The 19,711-nt window shown below is 38.7% G+C and overlaps 1 protein-coding gene across 2 annotated transcripts in view; it reads right to left on the bottom strand.

The window, feature by feature from the left end:
* The window catches only part of LOC117318598, a 78,431-nt gene extending 59,758 nt beyond the window's left edge, over positions 1-18,673 (bottom strand). Inside the window, exons 1-5 of one of the 2 annotated variants that reach the window (XM_033873562.1) lie at positions 18,551-18,673; positions 16,191-17,564; positions 13,927-14,352; positions 9,599-9,642; positions 6,428-6,652 (exon numbers count right to left, since the gene is read on the bottom strand). In XM_033873562.1, coding sequence (XP_033729453.1) covers positions 6,428-6,652; positions 9,599-9,642; positions 13,927-14,352; positions 16,191-16,419 — 924 coding nt within the window. In that variant the 5' untranslated portion in view covers positions 16,420-17,564; positions 18,551-18,673. The remainder of the gene's footprint in view (positions 1-6,427; positions 6,653-9,598; positions 9,643-13,926; positions 14,353-16,190; positions 17,565-18,550) is intronic. The other variant, XM_033873563.1, reaches the window with a different exon arrangement.
* Positions 18,674-19,711: the final 1,038 nt, after the last annotated feature.

The raw sequence follows: 19,711 nt of genomic DNA, 5'->3' as shown, positions 1-19,711 counted from the left end.
TTTATTCTTATAAATACCAGAGACGTGTATACAGGTACACGTATATTACAGAGATTGTACTTGCTCCATCTCGCATGCCTCAAGTGTTATCTGGAGCGGCACTTGTCACATCTCGGCCGATTCCGTACCTACATCAAACCAAGGATACCGGAATCAGCCGAGGTTGGCCGAGTGCTGGAGCAGAATCTGACACAGTAACAGGCCGTAAATACTGTAAATAATATTAATAACAACTATCTAGATAAGATACATTTTACCTAATATCGCCTGGCATAGCTGAAAAAAAAATGAAATAAAAAAAGTTTTGACCGTCATAGTTGAGACGGTCAAAAAGTTTCCGGATAGACAGTATTTTTACTACGACAAAGTTTAGATGATTTTTAAGTGTGTCTTATTTAATTGTCACAAACATGTACATAAACCGACCGTAGAATCTTTCTCCCTTTTTTCTATGCATATTTTTCCTGGTTTTGAATTTCCTGAAAAAAATGGCATTCTATGTTCTTTAATTGTTACTCGATAAAAGGACATATTACCGCTGATTTAATAGCGTTGGATACCTCCTGAAGTTGGCAACAGACAATTATATAAATATCAGATTATTAGGAACTTGTGTGAATTTGCTTGTGTACTCATCACCGTTTGTCAACATGTCACCCGATCACAGCCAGGTAAGTTGTGAATTTTATTACAGGTAAATTGCAAGGTTCCTTTGAACTGCAGTCAGAGAACTTTATATCTACCGTCCTACCTGTAATGGTATTGAAGATAGGTTAAAGTGTACCCTGAACGAAAAATTATATTGAAATATGTTATTGGTATTGATTAATAAACAAGAATGCAGAAAACCGCATAACAATCGGCCGACCCATTACCGAGTAATTGCGATTTTTCTCGAAAACACACCTGAAGACCTCGTTTTGGTGACCTCTGACCTGTGACGTCACAGGTTGAACACGATCGGAGCCGCCATATAGGAAAAATATAGAAACAAATGTGAACACGTGCCTATAATTAATTCGAATAAGACAACAAAAATGAAAGTGCTGAATAAACTCTCCGAGTTATATTTGTGAATTAGTAAACAAGTGCTACCGAAACCAGGGACATATAATTTTCTTTTTAAACGGGCCATATATACCATGTAGCATCTCACTAATTTTCTCTCATAACGAGCCATATACAACATGTAACATCTTACTAATTTTTTATTATAACGGGCCAAATACAACGTGTATCATCTCATTTATTTTCTATTATAACAGGTCGTATATAACATGTATATTTAAATAATTCTTTTTATTTTAACGGGTCGTTGTAACATGTATGACATTTGAATAACGGGCCGTTTATAACGACTTACATCATATAGCCTTTATTATGAGGGCATGACCGGTTTGTTACATACAAATGTACCAGTATTGATTTCGGTTATAATACTTCTAGTAATACAAGTTTAAAATGCAATTCATACAAGATGTGAAATAAATGCTAATCATTTTGAATTTTTTATTAGCCAAAACAGCAAGATTGTAAGTAATTGTCCGCAATTGATAAAACGTGTCCACGAAAGATCAGTAACTCCCAGACAAGATTCATAGAGTAAATTTTCAACATCATGGGTATATATATGAATGAGGTAACTTAGGTTAATTATTCTATAGACAAATCTTTGAGATACAATTTTTTTCGTTTGTAAGGAAAATCGAAACTCACTGAATTCCAAAAATAATGTGTTTGATTTCAACAACTTGAAAATGTATTCCCTATAGTATAAACGCAATTCTGAATAAAATTCAAGCTCAATTTATGTACAACCTGTAAAAGCATGTCTTCGGAACTTTTTTGAAGCGCACAGAAACCAAACACGTGAACTCACAAGCAATTATCGGCGTGTGCCGATTAGAACACCAGAAATCACAGACACCTGTGGTGCAGTGACAGGTGTGACGAGCTTGTGGACCGTAATTTCACACCTGGTAATTGTTAAGCGGTATACTAACCCATTCAAACTTTAGAATTCGTAATTCTCCGAACATGTTATACATCTTTTAAAAGTCCCTTTTTAATTGAAGATATGACTTGCGACACGAATGGAAAGCAAAACCACAAGGTTCTCGATCACTTCATAATAATAACACAATTAAAAAAATAATAGCAAAAAATTAAAAAATTTGAAAAAAAATCATACACGAAAATCATTGCGAGTTTATAAGTTTTAGTATTAATTATGATTAGTCACGATGAAATAAATTGTATGTTTTTATCATAAAAAACGGAGCTAAAATGATGGTTTTAATAAGTACCTATGCTTTATACCTGTACAGAAAGGATCAATTATATTATAATTGTTGCGAATCACTTTTATATAATTTCACTGACAACGATCGTATATAAATTATATCTTTCTCAAGCATTTAATCGTCCTTAATCCCTGAGACCATGGCATGTAAAATAAGGGATAAAATCTGTATATGTAGAAGTTTGTTGTAGGCTTCACCACTGGTATTCATGCGGGAGAGATTTAGTCTATTGTAGATCATGATGATTATAATATTTTACTTTCTGAATTAAGTCTCCTTCATTACTAGAAGCGGGTTTTGTATAGAATATAACGCATGCATTTACTGTACGTGTGTATCGTCTTTTCTCACAAACCAGAATATCCAGAACTGTTGTATTATTGGTATGTTTATTTGAATATTAATTTGCGAATGAAATGGCACATAATTTTATTTAAAAATGTTGATGCTGTGTTCCTTTCTTTGGTAATGAGTAAGAAATGGTAAACACATAACTAATGTACATTTATTGGTGATTGACCGATTATTACACCAGTCTGTGTTAACCAAGCGGTCATTTTCAGAGTCAATTTCACTATATTTTTTTTTTTAAACTCAAACTTATATTGTTGGATTCCGACTTCTTGTCGGCAATATTCGCCAAATTCAACAACCTCAACTCTCATGTCCAGATCGTATTCAGACATGTTTGTGCTGCTACTGTTCACACTGTTAATGTGGTGACATACAGCTTGAGGTGGCCAAATGCAAGTAACGTACATACACGGGTGACACAGAACGCAACATTTTCATTTGGATACAACAACGAAAAAGAGTGAAATTATAACCTATTTACTCGGTATCATTACAAGTAAAATGTAAAAGAACTGCAGCGTTGACAACAGGCATATATGGATTAATAGTGTAAATATTCCTATTTAACATGTCAATTTAACTTTAGTAGTGTTTGACTACATAATCCGTTCACAACACATAGCGCGCCAATGGACCATAACAATCTATTTTGGTACGGTGGGAATCACTGGGGTCACATGATATTTCACCTGTACTATCGCTGTACGTGGCCTAGGTCAGGATAAGCGGAAAAGGACCATACCTCTTTCCCTCTCATAATATCAAACTATACACAGTTTTGTTAAATTATACCAAACCAGAAATCAAACGTGTGACTTGCGTTTAATTTCTGTCTATTTCGCCACAAAATAGGCTTTTAATCCCAGTGTATGGAACGCCATATATACATGTGGCTGCCTAAAGACATCACGGTAAAAACGTTGTAATTTTCAATGAATGTACGTGTTTTGTTCCTTTCCAGTTATATTTCTGTGCTGTCCCAATGTTCACAGTCGATCCTCATGTCCAGCTTGACCACTTGATTTAGTTGGGAATCCCCCTCTAAATTTAGCGCGGAAATTATTTTTAAATCATCACGTAACTGTTTTGAAATCGAGGCAACACAAACACACGATAGTTTACAAGGCGAATTGGATTAGTTGGACAACGATATTATACAGTGGTTTAAATGTTAAATAACACGTTCTGTATATATTCCGGCACATATATTTATGTGTAAATAAGTGTAAACACCGTACATATAGTATAGTGACAGTAGCGATGTACTGGTACAGACTGTATAAATATTACCGAGTTTGTGTAAATATTACCGAGATTGTCATGACCTACTATTCAGCAATCAAGCAGAATACGAGCAGTGTCCGTACTGCTGTTTTCATGTTTGAACTGCATTGTACTGCTTCCCCAGTTTAATTCTAGGATTGTGTTTGACCCATTTTCCAATTATTCTCTTCATTGCGGAAGCTGTTATCGTTTTCAACCGCAGTCGATTCACATTGGAAGCCATTTTTGTTTTCAGGTGTTTTAGTGTGTTGTGCGCATGCGTGTTATCGTATAGGTCACAAAATTTGCATATTCAGACTATTGATCAACGAATTGTGATAACCTTTTTATAATTAATAATTGATGTTTTTTATATACATATATCATCAAATTCGAATGGTTATTGTTCATAAGGATATTTTTTTTAAAGATATACCCTATAATATGAAAAAATACAAAATAAAAATTGGATTACCGTGATGTCCCTTTAAGGTTTTATATCACCATTTTATAGCATCACGTTATAGTATTATGTCGCCATGATGATATAACATAGTGACATGATGATATAAGACCTTTGGTCTTAAGGTAGCTATGGCGTTCTATACCAGTGTATTTCGAAACGCTACGAGGCATTGCATCAAATATGGCGTCGAATTATGTGTCATCTGGGTATAAGAACGAGGCACCCCGATACTTCTTGGCGTGCGTGATATTTTGTAAGATATAGACTGTTTCAAGTCTATGTGATATACACGTCTAGTACACGTATACAATTCATTCATATTTTGCTAGTTGACATCGTTGTATGCTTCATAGCTTGTAGATATACAGTATACAGTACATGTATGAATAGTGTACAATTGTACACGTGTTACTCATTTTCCTTCGCCATGCGCTACATCATGTACTGTACCTTACTCTCGTAACAAACATACATACATTTCCTGCTTTACTGCGAATCGCAGGAAATTTCCAGTAAGATGTATCGCAGTGTCACAGGAGAGCTTATACATGTACATATGCGCTTATTACAGTGGCTTCGATTACCGTTAACAAGTCAATGTGCTCAGCCTTCTCATTCGACCAGCACGGCACCACTGCAATGCGCTATCGTTCAAATTAAATCTTTCGTTAGATTTTTATAGTTTTCTCAGACCGGAGATGTATATATATATATATGCAAGTCTCTGCTCAGACGTATATAATTATGTGTGTTACATCTTGTTGTATCATGTAGTACAAAACCGATTGGCTGTCAAGCCGTAAGTAATCAAATGAAATTGAATTGAATTGATCAAGCATCACCTAAAAAGCAAATTTTACACATGGCAGAAACACAGCAAATGTTACCCACTCTCTACTAACACTAACGTATTTAGAAACTAATCACCTTTCCTTTTTGCCGGATCTGGGTATGTACAAATGTGCAATGATAGTTTGGAATGTATACATTTCTAATTTAGCATACTATTTCATAATTACAAATAAATAAACAATGATACTCGTCACCAACACCATCAGAACACAAAGGACAAAATCGATCATTACGATGTACATTTACGATGTATACCAGCCCGTTGTCGCATAACTACATGAACATAATTATTATTGTGACCGTTAATGCAAACATTTATATTTTAAGATATTGTTTAAAGAAATAACTTTGTCTTAAACCCATTTTCTGTGATTTTACAATAACAAACATATAAATGTATTTTTGTCAAATCAACTTCTTCACTAACGCTACAGAATCACTCAAGCAAGTGATTACGAAACACATTTGGAAACGTTACATTACATTCTGCAGACGTTTCTGATGAAAGAAATGTGAATTCCTCCTTATTCATCGTAACATAAAACAAAGAATTCCTTATGCCCATTCTAGGGAAGCGACAAGAGAAGCTGGATCGCTGGATGAGCGGATTTGCTGGCCTGCCGGAGCGGGATCGCCTCGTGAGCGGGATCGCTGGCTGAGCGGGTTCGCTGGCTGAGCGGGTTTGCTAATCCGCCAGAGCGGGATTGCCTCGTGAGCGGGTTTGCAGGCCTGCCGGATCTAAATCGCTGGCTGAGCGGGTTGCTTCGTTATCAGAGCGGAATCGCCGTGTGAGCGGGATCGCAGCGACATCGCTTGCGCGGGATTGCAGCGGGATTGCAGCGGGGTTTTAATCCCCAACGCTCACGCAGCGCAAACGCTCTGTGAGCGTTTGAGTACCAAATCACCCTCCTCGTACTGTATACATGCAGAAAGCATTGTGACGTTTGAAGTTGATGATATCATCAGAAGGAAACTTAGTTACTGTGTATGCATAGAAACCAATATTAGCAGTGTTATTATCAAATTTCAAGATCTGAAAATAAATCAGAGTTATTTCAATAATGAACACCAGTATATGATGTTTAAGTATCATTGATTCATAGGAAACCAATTATAACCATTAAGAAACCTTTGTGTGTATGTCACTTTTATGTCACCTAGTGATTCCCAGCATCATTCAATTTCATACCTTCAATTGTTGATCCTTGGAATATTGTGGAAGCGCTCCGTGAAAGACACTTTCACATTTCAACTTGTATCCATGTGTGACAGCCACCTCTCCCCACTTTACACCATGATGATACTGGTAACACTCTCGCTGTATTTCTGGGCCCGCTGCCATCAGTATAGACATAGATACAGCACCTTGATCCAGCTTCAGTTGTGTACTTGTTGTGTTTACAATGACTTCACTCTGCAAGGTTAATGGTGATATCTTAGCAACTCTAATATATACAATTAAATCAATTGTCTCTCTTACAACAAGAGATCCCAGAGGGATCTTGGCGCCCACCATTGAATGATCTTTATAGGTTCCATGTCAGATTGATCTTTTCTCTACTTTTCCCTTCCTCTAAGTCTTACTAATCTGTGTAAATTCAGAAACAGCCCTCTAGTACTTTTCAAACAAGGGGAACCTATATATAAAATTTAAGATTTTGCGATAATGGCTGTCTGTTGTTTTCGGATTGGTCCCAAAATGCAACATCAGGGACCAAGTGGAACCTACATATGAAATTTGAGAAAGATCCCTTCAGTACCTTCTGTAAAATAGCGATAACAAACTTCAATTGGACCTAAATACGAAAATTTGAGAAAGATCCCTTCAGTACTTTCTGAGAAATAGCGATAACAAACTTCAATTGTCAAAATCTAAGATGGCTCCTGTCGGCCATGTTGTTTTCTGATAGGTCTCAAAATGTCATATGCATAACTAGGCACCAAGGGGAACCTATATATGAAATTTGAGAAAGATCCCTTCAGTACTTTCTCAGAAATAGCGATAACAAACTTCAATTGTCAAAATCCAAGATGGCTGCCTGTCGGCCATGTTGTTTTCCGATAGGTCTCAAAATGCAATATGCATAACTAGGCACCAAGGGAAACCTACATATGAAATTTGAGAAAGATCCCTTCAGTACTTTCTCAGAAATAGCGATAACAAACTTCAATTGTCAAAATCCAAGATGGCTGCCTGTCGGCTATGTTTGTTTTCAGATTGGTCTCAAAATGCAATATGCATAACTAGGCACCAAGGGAAACATACATATGAAATTTGAGAAAGATCCCTTCAGTACTTTCTCAGAAATAGCGAAAACAAACTTCAATTGTCAAAATCCAAGATGGCTGCCTGTCGGCCATGTTGTTTTCCGATTGGTCTCAAAATGCAATATGCATAACTAGGCACCAAGGGGAATCTACATATGAAATTTGAGAAAGATCCCTTCAGTACTTTCTGAGAAATAGCGATAACAAACTTCAATTGTCAAAATCCAAGATGGCTGCCTATCGGCCATGTTGTTTTCCGATTGGTCTCAAAATGCAATTTGTATAACTAGGCACCAAGGGGAACCTATATATGAAATTTGAGAAAGATCCCTTCAGTACTTTCTCAGAAATAGCGATAACAAATTTCAATTATCAAAATCCAAGATGGCTGCCTGTCGGCCATGTTGTTTTCCGATTGGTCTCAAAATGTAATATGCATAGCTAGGCACCAAGGGGAGCCTACATATGAAATTTGAGAAAGATCCCTTCAGTACTTTCTCAGAAATAGCGATAACAAACTTCAATTATCAAAATCCAAGATGGCTGCCTATCGGCCATGTTGTTTTCCGATTGGTCTCAAAATGCAATATGCATAACTAGGCACCAAGGGAAGCCTACATATGAAATTTGAGAAAGATCCCTTCAGTACTTTCTCAGAAATAGCGATAACAAACTTCAATTGTCAAAATCCAAGATGGCTGCCTGTCGGCCATGTTGTTTTCCGATTGGTCTCAAAATGCAATATGCATAACTAGGCACCAAGGGGAGCCTACATATGAAATTTGAGAAAGATCTCTTCAGCACTTTCTCAGAAATAGCGATAACAAACTTCAATTGTCAAAATCCAAGATGGCTGCCTGTCGGCCATGTTGTTTTCCGATTGGTCTCAAAATGCAATATGTATAACTAGGCACCAAGGGGAACCCACATATGAAATTTGAGAAAGATCCCTTCAGTACTTTCTGAGGATTAGCGATAACAAGAATTGTTTACGGACGGACGGAGGGACGGACGGACGGAGGGACGGACGGAGGGACGGACGGACGGCCGGCCGGACGGACGGACGGACGACGGACCACGGACGCAGGGCGATTTGAATAGCCCACCATCTGATGATGGTGGGCTAATAAAAAACAGAGCTGCATGTCTACCTTCCCTATTTTGGAATGATCTATTACCTACAGTTAACCCTTATTATCACATGTACATAAATTCTCTGTAAAACTTTATTTTTATAACTTAAAGATTAAACGACTAGAACTGTCGCCAGGATGGCTGACTAATGTAATAGGAATGGGAAAATGCACAGCCAGACCGGGGTTCGAACACTAGCCGGATGCTCTACCGATTGAGCTACCTGGTCGCCGATGATCAACCCGGTCCAGTTCCACTACACTCTTCCCTCCTATTTTTTTTTTAAAGTCTTCGACCCCGAAGACTTCACAACCCAGGTTCGGGTATCCCCTTGTCAAGTATTCACCTCACTTGAAACAAGGTTTGGTCACAGGCACCAAATCTTCCCTCCTATTTTTTTAAGTCTTCGACCCCAAAGACTTCACAACTCACAACCCAGGTTCGGGTATCTCCTTGTCAAGTATTCACCTCACTTGAAACAAGGTTTGGTCGCGGCACCAAATGTAGTAGGAGTGGAAAAATGCACGGCCAGACCGGGGTTCGAACCCGGGACCTCCGAACACTAGCCGGATGATGTACCGATTGAGCTACCTGGTCGCCGATGATCGACCCGGTCCAGTTCCGCTACACGAATACCCCCGCAATCTGCACAAGTCAATGGTGAATTGGAACTGTTAATTAGAGGCTAACTAAGATAACCCAGTAATATAGTGACCAGTTGCCATAGCAACCATAATGTTGAGAAAAAGAAAGAGGTATGCACATCTACACATGGTCCTCTATATTTGTGTGAAGTTTCTTTGAAATTGGCCCTTCAGTTTAGGAGGAGTTGTCCTGACAAAATGCGTCTACAGACGGACGGACGAAAGGACGGACGGACGGACGGACAGACAACCTGATTCCAGTATACCCCCCTAACTTCGTTGCGGGGGTATAAAAAGTAAAGCCAAGTATTTACCGTCATTTTGGCTAGTTCTCCTTGAACAATCACAGGTTTCTTTCCTGAATAAAAAATAAACAAGAAAATATATTACTACAGCAACTGTACTTGCAATATATCTATTTTTATCCATTACATGTCATAGATAAGGAATTTAAAAATAGTGGCTTTTCTAGGTTGACCTTTTTAATGTACAATGTTAACTTTTATATTGATCTATTGTCACAAAATATGCTAACATTAAGACTGAGGATGTAATATTTTACCTTGGATGACAATTGCTAGAAGTTCCCCAATACACACTTTTTAATAATAACAATTGAAGTAATGTTTATAATTTGTTTGCATTACAAGGTTTCTTAATTCTAGAAGCTTTGTGACTCCTCACGTGTTTTAGTGTTTGGGGTCCTAGGTGACACATCCTAATGAGTCTTTGTGGTTTGGAACCTGCCAACAATCCCTGCATGTGTTGGGGACCAGGGGTCAGTAACTAGAAACAATCTTACGCCTTAAATCATCATAGCATTGTCTAAGTATATATTTGAGGATGTAACTAGAAAGTATTTGATCTAAATATAATGGTAAATTTTAATATTAACTGTTCATATACTTTAGAGACTACTTTGCACACCCTTCTGCGGTAACTTAGGAAGCACTCTAATCCTTTAAGACGTTCATTAATAGAATTTTACATGGGCCAGCTATACCATGGACAGGGATATCTCAACCCGAGGAGTTTGGCTGACCATCACGAGGCTTACTGAGTATGAAGCAAGTGTTTACTTGTTTAACTACTGTAAAAATGTAATGTCAGTATTACACTAGAACTAATTAAAAATAACGTTTTTTATCCTACTTATAGTCATCAGATGGAAGCTGCTCAAATCACTATTAATTGGGTTGTCCATAAACAAGAGGCCTTAGAGAGGGCTTGTATTGCGAACCTGGATATTTCAGTGATAATGGCAAAATTTGACACTTCACATTGGACCCATATAACCTTGACTTTTGACCCAGTATCATGACCTTGATCTTTGGTAAGTTGACTCCTTGTTTCATTGAAATTCATTCTGACCAACAAAAAATTCATCAGTAAAAAGAAAGCAAATTTGATTTTTTGGCCTTAGTATGACCTTGACCTCAATTTTTTACCTCAGTAAGTATTTTTTGTCAAAATTTCCTGTAAATCAGTCAACAAATAGTAAAACTAACAGTAAAACTAACAGCCAGGAATCAAATTTGTAGGTGGACATACAGATGGTGAGGACTGACAGTGTGATTGCTAAAGGGCGTGCATATCTTCGCTATATGGGGACCTTAGATTATAACAAAATCCTGTCATTCCAATAACAGAAAGGTTTTAAAGAATTAACTAAATTTCCCCAATGGGGCCCAAACCCTCAGGGACACCTGAGACCCACCATTTATATGAAATTAACTTGCTTTAAACTGAGGATGGCTCAGACTATATTTAGACTCAATCCTGCTATTGAAACAGCTTTAAGAAGAAGGATTTCCTCCCGCCCATCAGACTCATAGCTAGCTCTAGGAGTCCAGCTACACTGTTTATACAAAATGAGTTCCCTTCCACCAAAGCATGCATGCTTTATACCAAATATTGACTTTCATTCCTACATAACAAGAAAGATTTAAAAGAATTCCCTAATTATTTATTTCCCCTATTGGGCCATGCCCTTCATGATCAGGCCCCTGCTGGGTCAACACAACCATTAGTGCTATTTTGAATCCCCACAACCGAGGATCATGCTACCTTTAGGCCTTGCCCCTGGGGTGTACAGCCCCACCATTTGTACAATTTTGAAACTCCACCACCTGAGGATGCCTACAGTCAAATATGTATGACATCAAGTGCTTTAGTTTTAGAGAGGTCATTCATTTGAATCCCAACCATCTGGTGATGCTTCCAGTCAAATTAAGATAAGTTCCAATCATTGATTAGAATTGTTTGAGGATATTGTTTACATACCAACAGATGAGAAACGTTGTTCGGATACATGATAGACACCATCAGATATGGTGTTTTGGACCAGGTGACCTAGCTAATAAAACTTGTTACTGATATTACTCGAGAACTACTCGCAGGATGAAAACTTGGAGTGTGGCTTCACCTTGGTCTCTTGTTGTACCCATTCAACTTTGAGACTGATAAGGCAAAAAGAATTGTAGACAGGTAGCCATCTTGAATTCCGAGTTGTATTTTTGTGTGTGTTTTTTAATGGCTGGGGACCTTTTTTTTTTTTTTTTTTGTTTGTTTTTGTTTAACGTCCTATTAAGCCAGTGTCATTTAAGGACGTGCCAAGTTTTGGAGGTGGAGGAAAGCCTACGGTCAGTACCTGGCAACTGCCCCACGTAGGTTTCGAACTCGCAACCCAGAGGTGGAGAGCTAGTGTTAAAAGTGTCGGGACACCTTCATAACTCGGCCACCGCAGCTGGGGACCTATACTACATCCTTGCATGTTTTATTGGTTAGGACTTGTCCACTACACACACTTGTGTTTTAGTGTCAATAGGGACGTTTAAATTGGGGACCTGTGTGCCACATCCTTGTGCATTTTAGTGGTTGGGGACCTATTCGCCACATCCTTGTGTATTTTTGTGGTTTGGGACCTGTGTGCCACACATCTTTGTGTGTTTTAGTGGTTGGGGACCTGTGTGCCACACCCCCTTGTATGTTTTAGTGGTTGGGGACCTGTGTGCCACACCCCCTTGTATGTTTTAGTAGTTGGGGACCTGTGTGCCACACCCTCTTGTATGTTTTAGTGGTTGGGGACCTGTGTACCACACTCCCTTGTGTATTTTAGTGGTTGGGGACCTGTGTACCACATCCTTGTGTGTTTTAGTGGTTGGGGACCTGTGTGCCACATCCTTGTGTGTTTTAGTGGTTGGGGACCTGTGTGCCACATATCTTTGTGTGTTTTAGTGGTTGGGGACCTGTGTGCCACATCCTTGTATGTTTTAGTGGTTGGGGACCTGTGTACCACATCCTTGTGTATTTTAGTGGTTTGGGACCTGTGTGTCACACCCCCTTGTGTGTTTTAGTGGTTGGGAACCTGTGTGCCACACCCCCTTGTGTGTTTTAGTGGTTTGGGACCTGTGTGTCACACCCCCTTGTGTATTTTTGTGGTTGGGAACCTGTGTATCACATCCTTGTGTATTTTAGTGGTTTGGGACCTGTGTGCCACACCCCCTTGTATGTTTTAGTAATTTGGGACCTGTGTGCCACACCCCCTTGTATGTTTTAGTGGTTGGGGACCTGTGTACCACACATCCTTGTGTATTTTAGTGGTTGGGGACCTGTGTGCCACACATCCTTGTGTATTTTAGTGGTTTGGGACCTGTGTACCACATCCTTGTGTATTTTAGTGGTTTGGGACCTGTGTGCCACACCCCCTTGTATGTTTTAGTAATTTGGGACCTGTGTGCCACACCCCCTTGTATGTTTTAGTGGTTGGGGACCTGTGTGCCACACCCCCTTGTGTGTTTTAGTGGTTTGGGACCTGTGTGCCACACCCCCTTGTGTATTTTAGTGGTTGGGGACCTGTGTGCCACACCCCCTTGTATGTTTTAGTGGTTGGGGACCTGTGTGCCACACTCCCTTGTATGTTTTAGTGGTTGGGGACCTGTGTGCCACACATCCTTGTATGTTTTAGTGGTTGGGGACCTGTGTGCCACACCCCTTGTGTGTTTTAGTGGTTTGGGACCTGTGTGCCACATCCTTGTGTATTTTAGTGGTTGGGGACCTGTGTGCCACACTCCCTTGTATGTTTTAGTGGTTGGGGACCTGTGTGCCACACCCCTTGTGTGTTTTAGTGGTTTGGGACCTGTGTGCCACATCCTTGTGTATTTTAGTGGTTGGGGACCTGTGTGCCACACATCCTTGTGTATTTTAGTGGTTTGGGACCTGTGTACCACATCCTTGTGTATTTTAGTGGTTGGGGACCTGTGTGTCACACCCCCTTGTGTGTTTTAGTGGTTGGGGACCTGTGTGTCACACCCCCTTGTGTGTTTTAGTGGTTGGGGACCTGTGTGCCACACCCCCTTGTGTGTTTTAGTGGTTTGGGACCTGTGTGCCACACCCCCTTGTATGTTTTAGTAATTTGGGACCTGTGTACCACATCCTTGTATGTTTTAGTGGTTGGGGACCTGTGTACCACATCCTTGTGTATTTTAGTGGTTTGGGACCTGTGTGCCACACTCCCTTGTATGTTTTAGTGGTTGGGGACCTGTGTACCACATCCTTGTGTATTTTAGTGGTTGGGGACCTGTGTGCCACACCCCCTTGTATGTGTTAATGGTTGGGGACCTGTGTGTGTTTATATATATACCTCTGATATCATTTTCACCAATAACATCCCAATCCTCTCCAATTTCCTCCGTTGTATCTGTTATAGTCAGGGATGTGTCATTTCTAAAGCTGTCATCAATCACATCACGTAAGGACTTGAACATATCTTGGTCACCAAGGAAGTAGGAACAGGAACAGGCCTCTGCATTATCCTTCTTTAATACATACAGAGTGTTTTTGACTAGTGATTTATATGCTTTCTTTTCGCCCCATCCACTAGATCTACAGCCATCCAAAAGAATAGTCAAAGATGTTGCCTTCCTCTCGGCAGCTGCGGTCATGATTTTCTTAAAGTGTGTACGAATTGTATTCTTTTCCAGGTTGTTTCCATCTTTCCAGTCAGGAAGATTCAGAGTAACACCACTCTTCCTTTCATCCAGAGTATGAAAATTGGCTGTACTAGGGTCTGCAAAATGAACGTTTCGTTGGAATTACTGTAAAGCTTGGTTCAATTAACATTTTTAAATGCACCTGGTATGCAATACCATGTTAATTACTAGCAGCACAGATGACAGTGTTCCTGCCACTGAAGTTTTTACCAAACCTATAAGTCGACCCTGCTATGACTTTAATAGCTGGAATAACAATGACAATAACTAGAAGTTTTAAATACTGTTATATCACAGCACTATGGCCGTCTCAAGGCTGTTCACCAATTATTATAATATCAATTTCTTTCTCTTGCCATATTTTGACGCTAACAGCTTACACACAACATTTCTTGTACTGCCCTATGACATACCGTATTCACTTATAGCAGAGTCGATTGGAACACAACAGAGTAAAGTATCTAGTTCAAGGATACATTAACACAGCGCTGATACCGGAACTCGAACTAGTGACCCTTCAGTCAAGTAGCCCTGCGTCCTACCACTAGACCACTATGCCTCCTAATAAATATTATATGTGAAAAATCAAGTGTTCAAAAGTGCTCTCTAGGTGCTGAACAATTCCTGTGTCTTGGTTGTATAATCATACTAATGCAAGATTATCATGTGGCGGTTAAGAAAGGATAAGGAGACGGATTAATACAAGTTTTATACTTGTTTCCAAATCTCATTCAAATTATGATTGTATGATTGTGTATTGTATATGTATGAATTGAATAAATAAAATAAAGTTTATCGATTAAGAAAGGACAGAATACAGGGATTGCGAATATGTGAATGTAATAGAAAAATGCAGCATTTGATATATGACACTTACGACTGTGACAGAATTTATTGAAGGGCTGCCCTCACATACAAGATATATGTACACAGGTATTGAAAATTATTTTGTTCCTAATTGCTGGAGAGATCACTTTATAAAAATTTTTTTTTTTGCTATATTTCCTTTATAGGATCCCTTTCTCCTTCCCCAAGGGTGTCATGTCCTTCATTTATACAACATACAGCATTGCAAAATAATTCTCCAGTCCAAATTTCATCAAAATCCATTAAGTTGTTCAGGACTGGTAGTGATTTAAAAAGAGCTACCAGTACTTCAATTTCCCATATTGGGCCCCACCCCTTTGGTCTTAATTGAGCCACACTGTGCATTTATAGAATGTTAGATCTTCTTATATATTCATATTCATAAGCTCAACAGCACTTCGAATCCAAACAAGGTGAGTTAAAAATTAAGTTGTTAATGATAATATTATTACAAAGGGCAGTAACTCAGTAACAGTTGAATAATTCCCATTTTCCAACTTGTCCGCGATCTTGTTGATATATGGCTGAATACAAAGTTTCATCAAACTAAATGATATTTACTCCAGTTATTATGTTCACGAGGTCAAATAATAATTTCATTACAAATGCCAATAGCTTCGTAAGTTACTGTTAGATAATTTCCATTTTCGAACTCATTCCAGATCTTCTTCATACATGGCTACATACAAAGTTTCAACAAACTTGCTTGATATTTACTGACCAGTTATCGTGTTTACAAGGTCTAACGATAATATTATTACAAAGGGCAATAACTCTGTTAGTTACTATCAAATAATTCCCACTTTTGACCTCATTTGAGATCTTGTCGATGTAGGGCTGCATTCAAAGTTTCATCAAACTTGCTGGATATTTACTCCAGTTATTGTGTTCACAAGGTTATTTTTGACAGATGGACACTGGATGCCACGGTATGGCATAAGCCCACCTCGCTCTTTAAATTGGACCAGGGGAGCATACAAATGAGTTTATTCTTAACTCTATACTGGGCAACAATTTAACTACTTATAGAAAACATAAACCACCATACCTCCTCTTTCCAGCTTCACCAAGACATCAGATGTAGACTTGCTGCCATCTCCACAGTACAGTGCTACATATGGTCCATCTCCTGTTCTCCACCGACGTCCAGCCAGATTAGAGGATTGCTGTGTGGCTGATCCTTGTCTGTCAGACCTCGATGTTTTCCCTTCAGTCACATCAACTTCCTGTTTCACCATGGTCACGTGACATCCTGTATCCTCACCAACTCCCACCATCTAGTCCTGTCCCTGTTTTGATTCAAAGAAGTCTTTGCTGACCTTGTCTTTAAGCCAAAGGTTTTTTGCTGTCACTGTTGCGGTGTGTTTCTTCACATCATCACAAGCTTTCTTCAGTGTTCCATTTGGACCTTTTACTTTCCATCCCTGTTTTTCTTTCTTCTGGACGGGATGAATTTCAACACCATATTTCTTTTCTATGCTATCAAGATGATCTTGCAGTACTTTAGCACAGAGTTTTACTGTCAGGTATCCAACTGGTGTGTACGGAAATGTTTTTGTTCGTACTTGTGAGAAATCTTCTTTCATTTTGTTTAAAATTTCTAATACTACATCTGTAAGATCAGAAGTACATACCAGCTTCATTGAACTTCCCTGTGTTATGACAACCCTGCCATTGTATTTCTCCTGCAAGTATCGTACCTCCTCCTGTACATCTGGTGAGTCCAAGAATAACCTCCATGAAGGGACGTCTTTCTCAAATTCTCTGTAGAAAATGGCAGACTGAATCACTTGGAGAACCTTGTCCATGTCGGCTACAGTAGCATACACCATTGTAGTATCTTTATCCTGTCCTAGGTAACATGCCAGATGCTGACGTCTGATACATTCCTGTATATGGTCCAGTACAGTTCCGACTCCTAACATGCTCAACTGCTCAGGTCGCATATATCTGCTGGACAAGTTAACTTTCTCTTTCTCTATTTCCTTCAGCTGACTCTGGATATCTGCGCTAACTCTAACAACAGTCGTCTTATCTCCAACAATGTGAAGACCATGACTGCCATGTTCTAATTTCAAATTTTTAAATTTTTGTCTTAAATCCTCGACTATTTTTGGTATGGATGTCAAAATTCTAGTTTGAAATCTACCAAGCTTTAATGTAACAGTGGAGTTTGCCTCTATTTGATTTCCATCATTTCTGGTCGAGACATTTGGACCTGTTTGGCCCTCTGTACTGCGGGATGTTGTTGCCATATTCTGTGCTCCAACACTCCGTCCTCCATGTGAATCTCCAATGGGATTGCTATAAACCTTAGTCTGAACTTGAACTCTGTCAATGTTCTGATCCATTGGTTCACTTGTTGACACCTGTGATGGACTGACATTTTGTCCTGACTCATCATTCCATCGTTCCTTGTATCCTGTGATTTACATAAAATACTTGTGTATTCGGTTGCAAGTTTCATTATAATAATACATTTGTGGATTTTTGTTTTCGTAAAAGTTTGCGCACAGCAACTTAACTTTTATCAATATTAAATAAATTTTGAACACATTTCTAGCACTTTTTCAAGTGAATATCATTCATAATATTGTTCATGAAACAGAATTTATACCTACATGTGCAAATCACTTGTGTGCTTTTGGACAGTGATATTTAGGTTACAGACCAAGAGCAGCTGTAATCTACATTCTAAATTGATATGTTCCTAAATTGAAACAAATGGGTTAAATAAAAGTCAAAGATCAAATTTTAGGTCAGAGAAATAAATGCTACTTTTTGTATAATACAGTATATTTCCTCACCTAGGTTAACTCATGCTTAAAGTTCCAGTAACAATCAATTGCAGCGTAGGAGAGACAACCCGGACAAATTAAAAATGTTTGAAGATGAACACAACACAATACTTTTATACTCTTTCCACATGAAATTCCCAATGGGACACGAGTTAATTACTAAAGCTATACATACCCCCAACCAGAACCCACTAAAAATAGTAACATAGACCTTTAGCTTGACACTGACCAAAAAAACCTGAGTCTCAAACTTTTCCGAGATGTTATGATCCTTTATCATTGCGTGAAGTATGATCAAATTCCCTCAAGGAAGGCCGCTAAAGCACTGACGATCTTTGGCATTACTGACTTATGTACAAGATCGTCCATATTTAAGTTCCCCCGGGTTTACCTAATAATCTTAAGAGAAATTCTTTCTAAAAAGCAAAATTCTAGTAAAAGGTTAAAAATATACTTTTCCCAATGAACGCCTACTCTGAAATGATAATCTTGAACAATTAAGTTCTATAACTCTTATATATTTTCCTCAAATACAGGTATCTGAAGCTTGGCACACCAGAAAATAGCACAACTACTACTGTTACTACAACCTACACAATACAACAATTACCTGGTACTGTGTTGTCAGATTGGCTAGATCCACTTTGTCTGGACTGTCTGTTATCTGATCCACTTTGTCCTGTCTGTCTGTTATCTGATCCACTTTGTCCTGTCCATCTGTTATCTGATCCACTTTGTCCTGTCGGTCTGTAATCTGATCCACTTTGTCCTGTCTGTCTGTTATCTGATCCACTTTGTCCTGTCTGTCTGTTATCTAATCCACTTTGTCCTGCCTGTCTGTTATATAACACACTTTGTCCTGTCTGTCTCTTATCCATATCAGTATCTGTATCTCCAACATAGTCTCCTTGTAACTTATACATTTTCGGACTTCCTCTTACAACATCAGAAATAGCACCTCTCTGCTGATTAAGAACATCCATGGTGATCTTCATGGCACCACGTTCCCCAGCCAGCCAGTAGTTGATGTTATCACCTGACACCTCATAGCCAATCACAATGCCCTTCTGGTAGCTTTTCAATGATGACAGAGTTTCCTTGACATGGTCTATGTCCCAGGATTTAGAAGAAATATTCACAGCTTGAAGTTGATAACACAGACCAGTAAGGACATGTTTTACACTTATATCTAAAGGAGCTGAGGCTCCTTGCTGTGGACAGACAGAAGGAGGGTATCCACCTCTTGTCACCACAAGTTTTAGATCAGAGAGCAAAGCCTGTTTTACTGCATCTAACTGCAAATCAGAATGAAACAGATGACAGAACTTGACAAATTGGTCTTCATTCGTTTCCATCTTCAATACATCCTTTCTGGACTCCTGGGATATTAAGTTGATTTTAAAATGACCTGAATAATCCAAGCTGTGGAAGTCTGGCCCAGATTCTGTCCTTTTTTCTAGAAAATATAGGATTTTAATAATTTTGAAAATTACATTACACATTACAAAAAAACAACAATTACAAATACATTACAATGCAATCATAATAACACATTAGGTTGATCGAGTATCAACCTTTCTGGAAGTCACTTACATACAAGCTGGACTTTACTTACAACAGGTATTATTAAGCATCTCTCATAATAGCATTTGTTGCCAGAGTTCAGATAAATAAAACACTTGGAATAAGGTACATTTGTAATACTGATTAGTTATCATTGTGAAAGGTTTTGGTTTTACACACAATCAAGTTAATACCTTTTAGACTTATT

The sequence above is a fragment of the Pecten maximus genome, unplaced genomic scaffold, assembly GCF_902652985.1.
Source record: "Pecten maximus unplaced genomic scaffold, xPecMax1.1, whole genome shotgun sequence".
Classification (NCBI taxonomy): Eukaryota; Metazoa; Mollusca; class Bivalvia; order Pectinida; family Pectinidae; genus Pecten; species Pecten maximus.
This window is presented reverse-complemented; position numbering and strand designations above follow the sequence as displayed.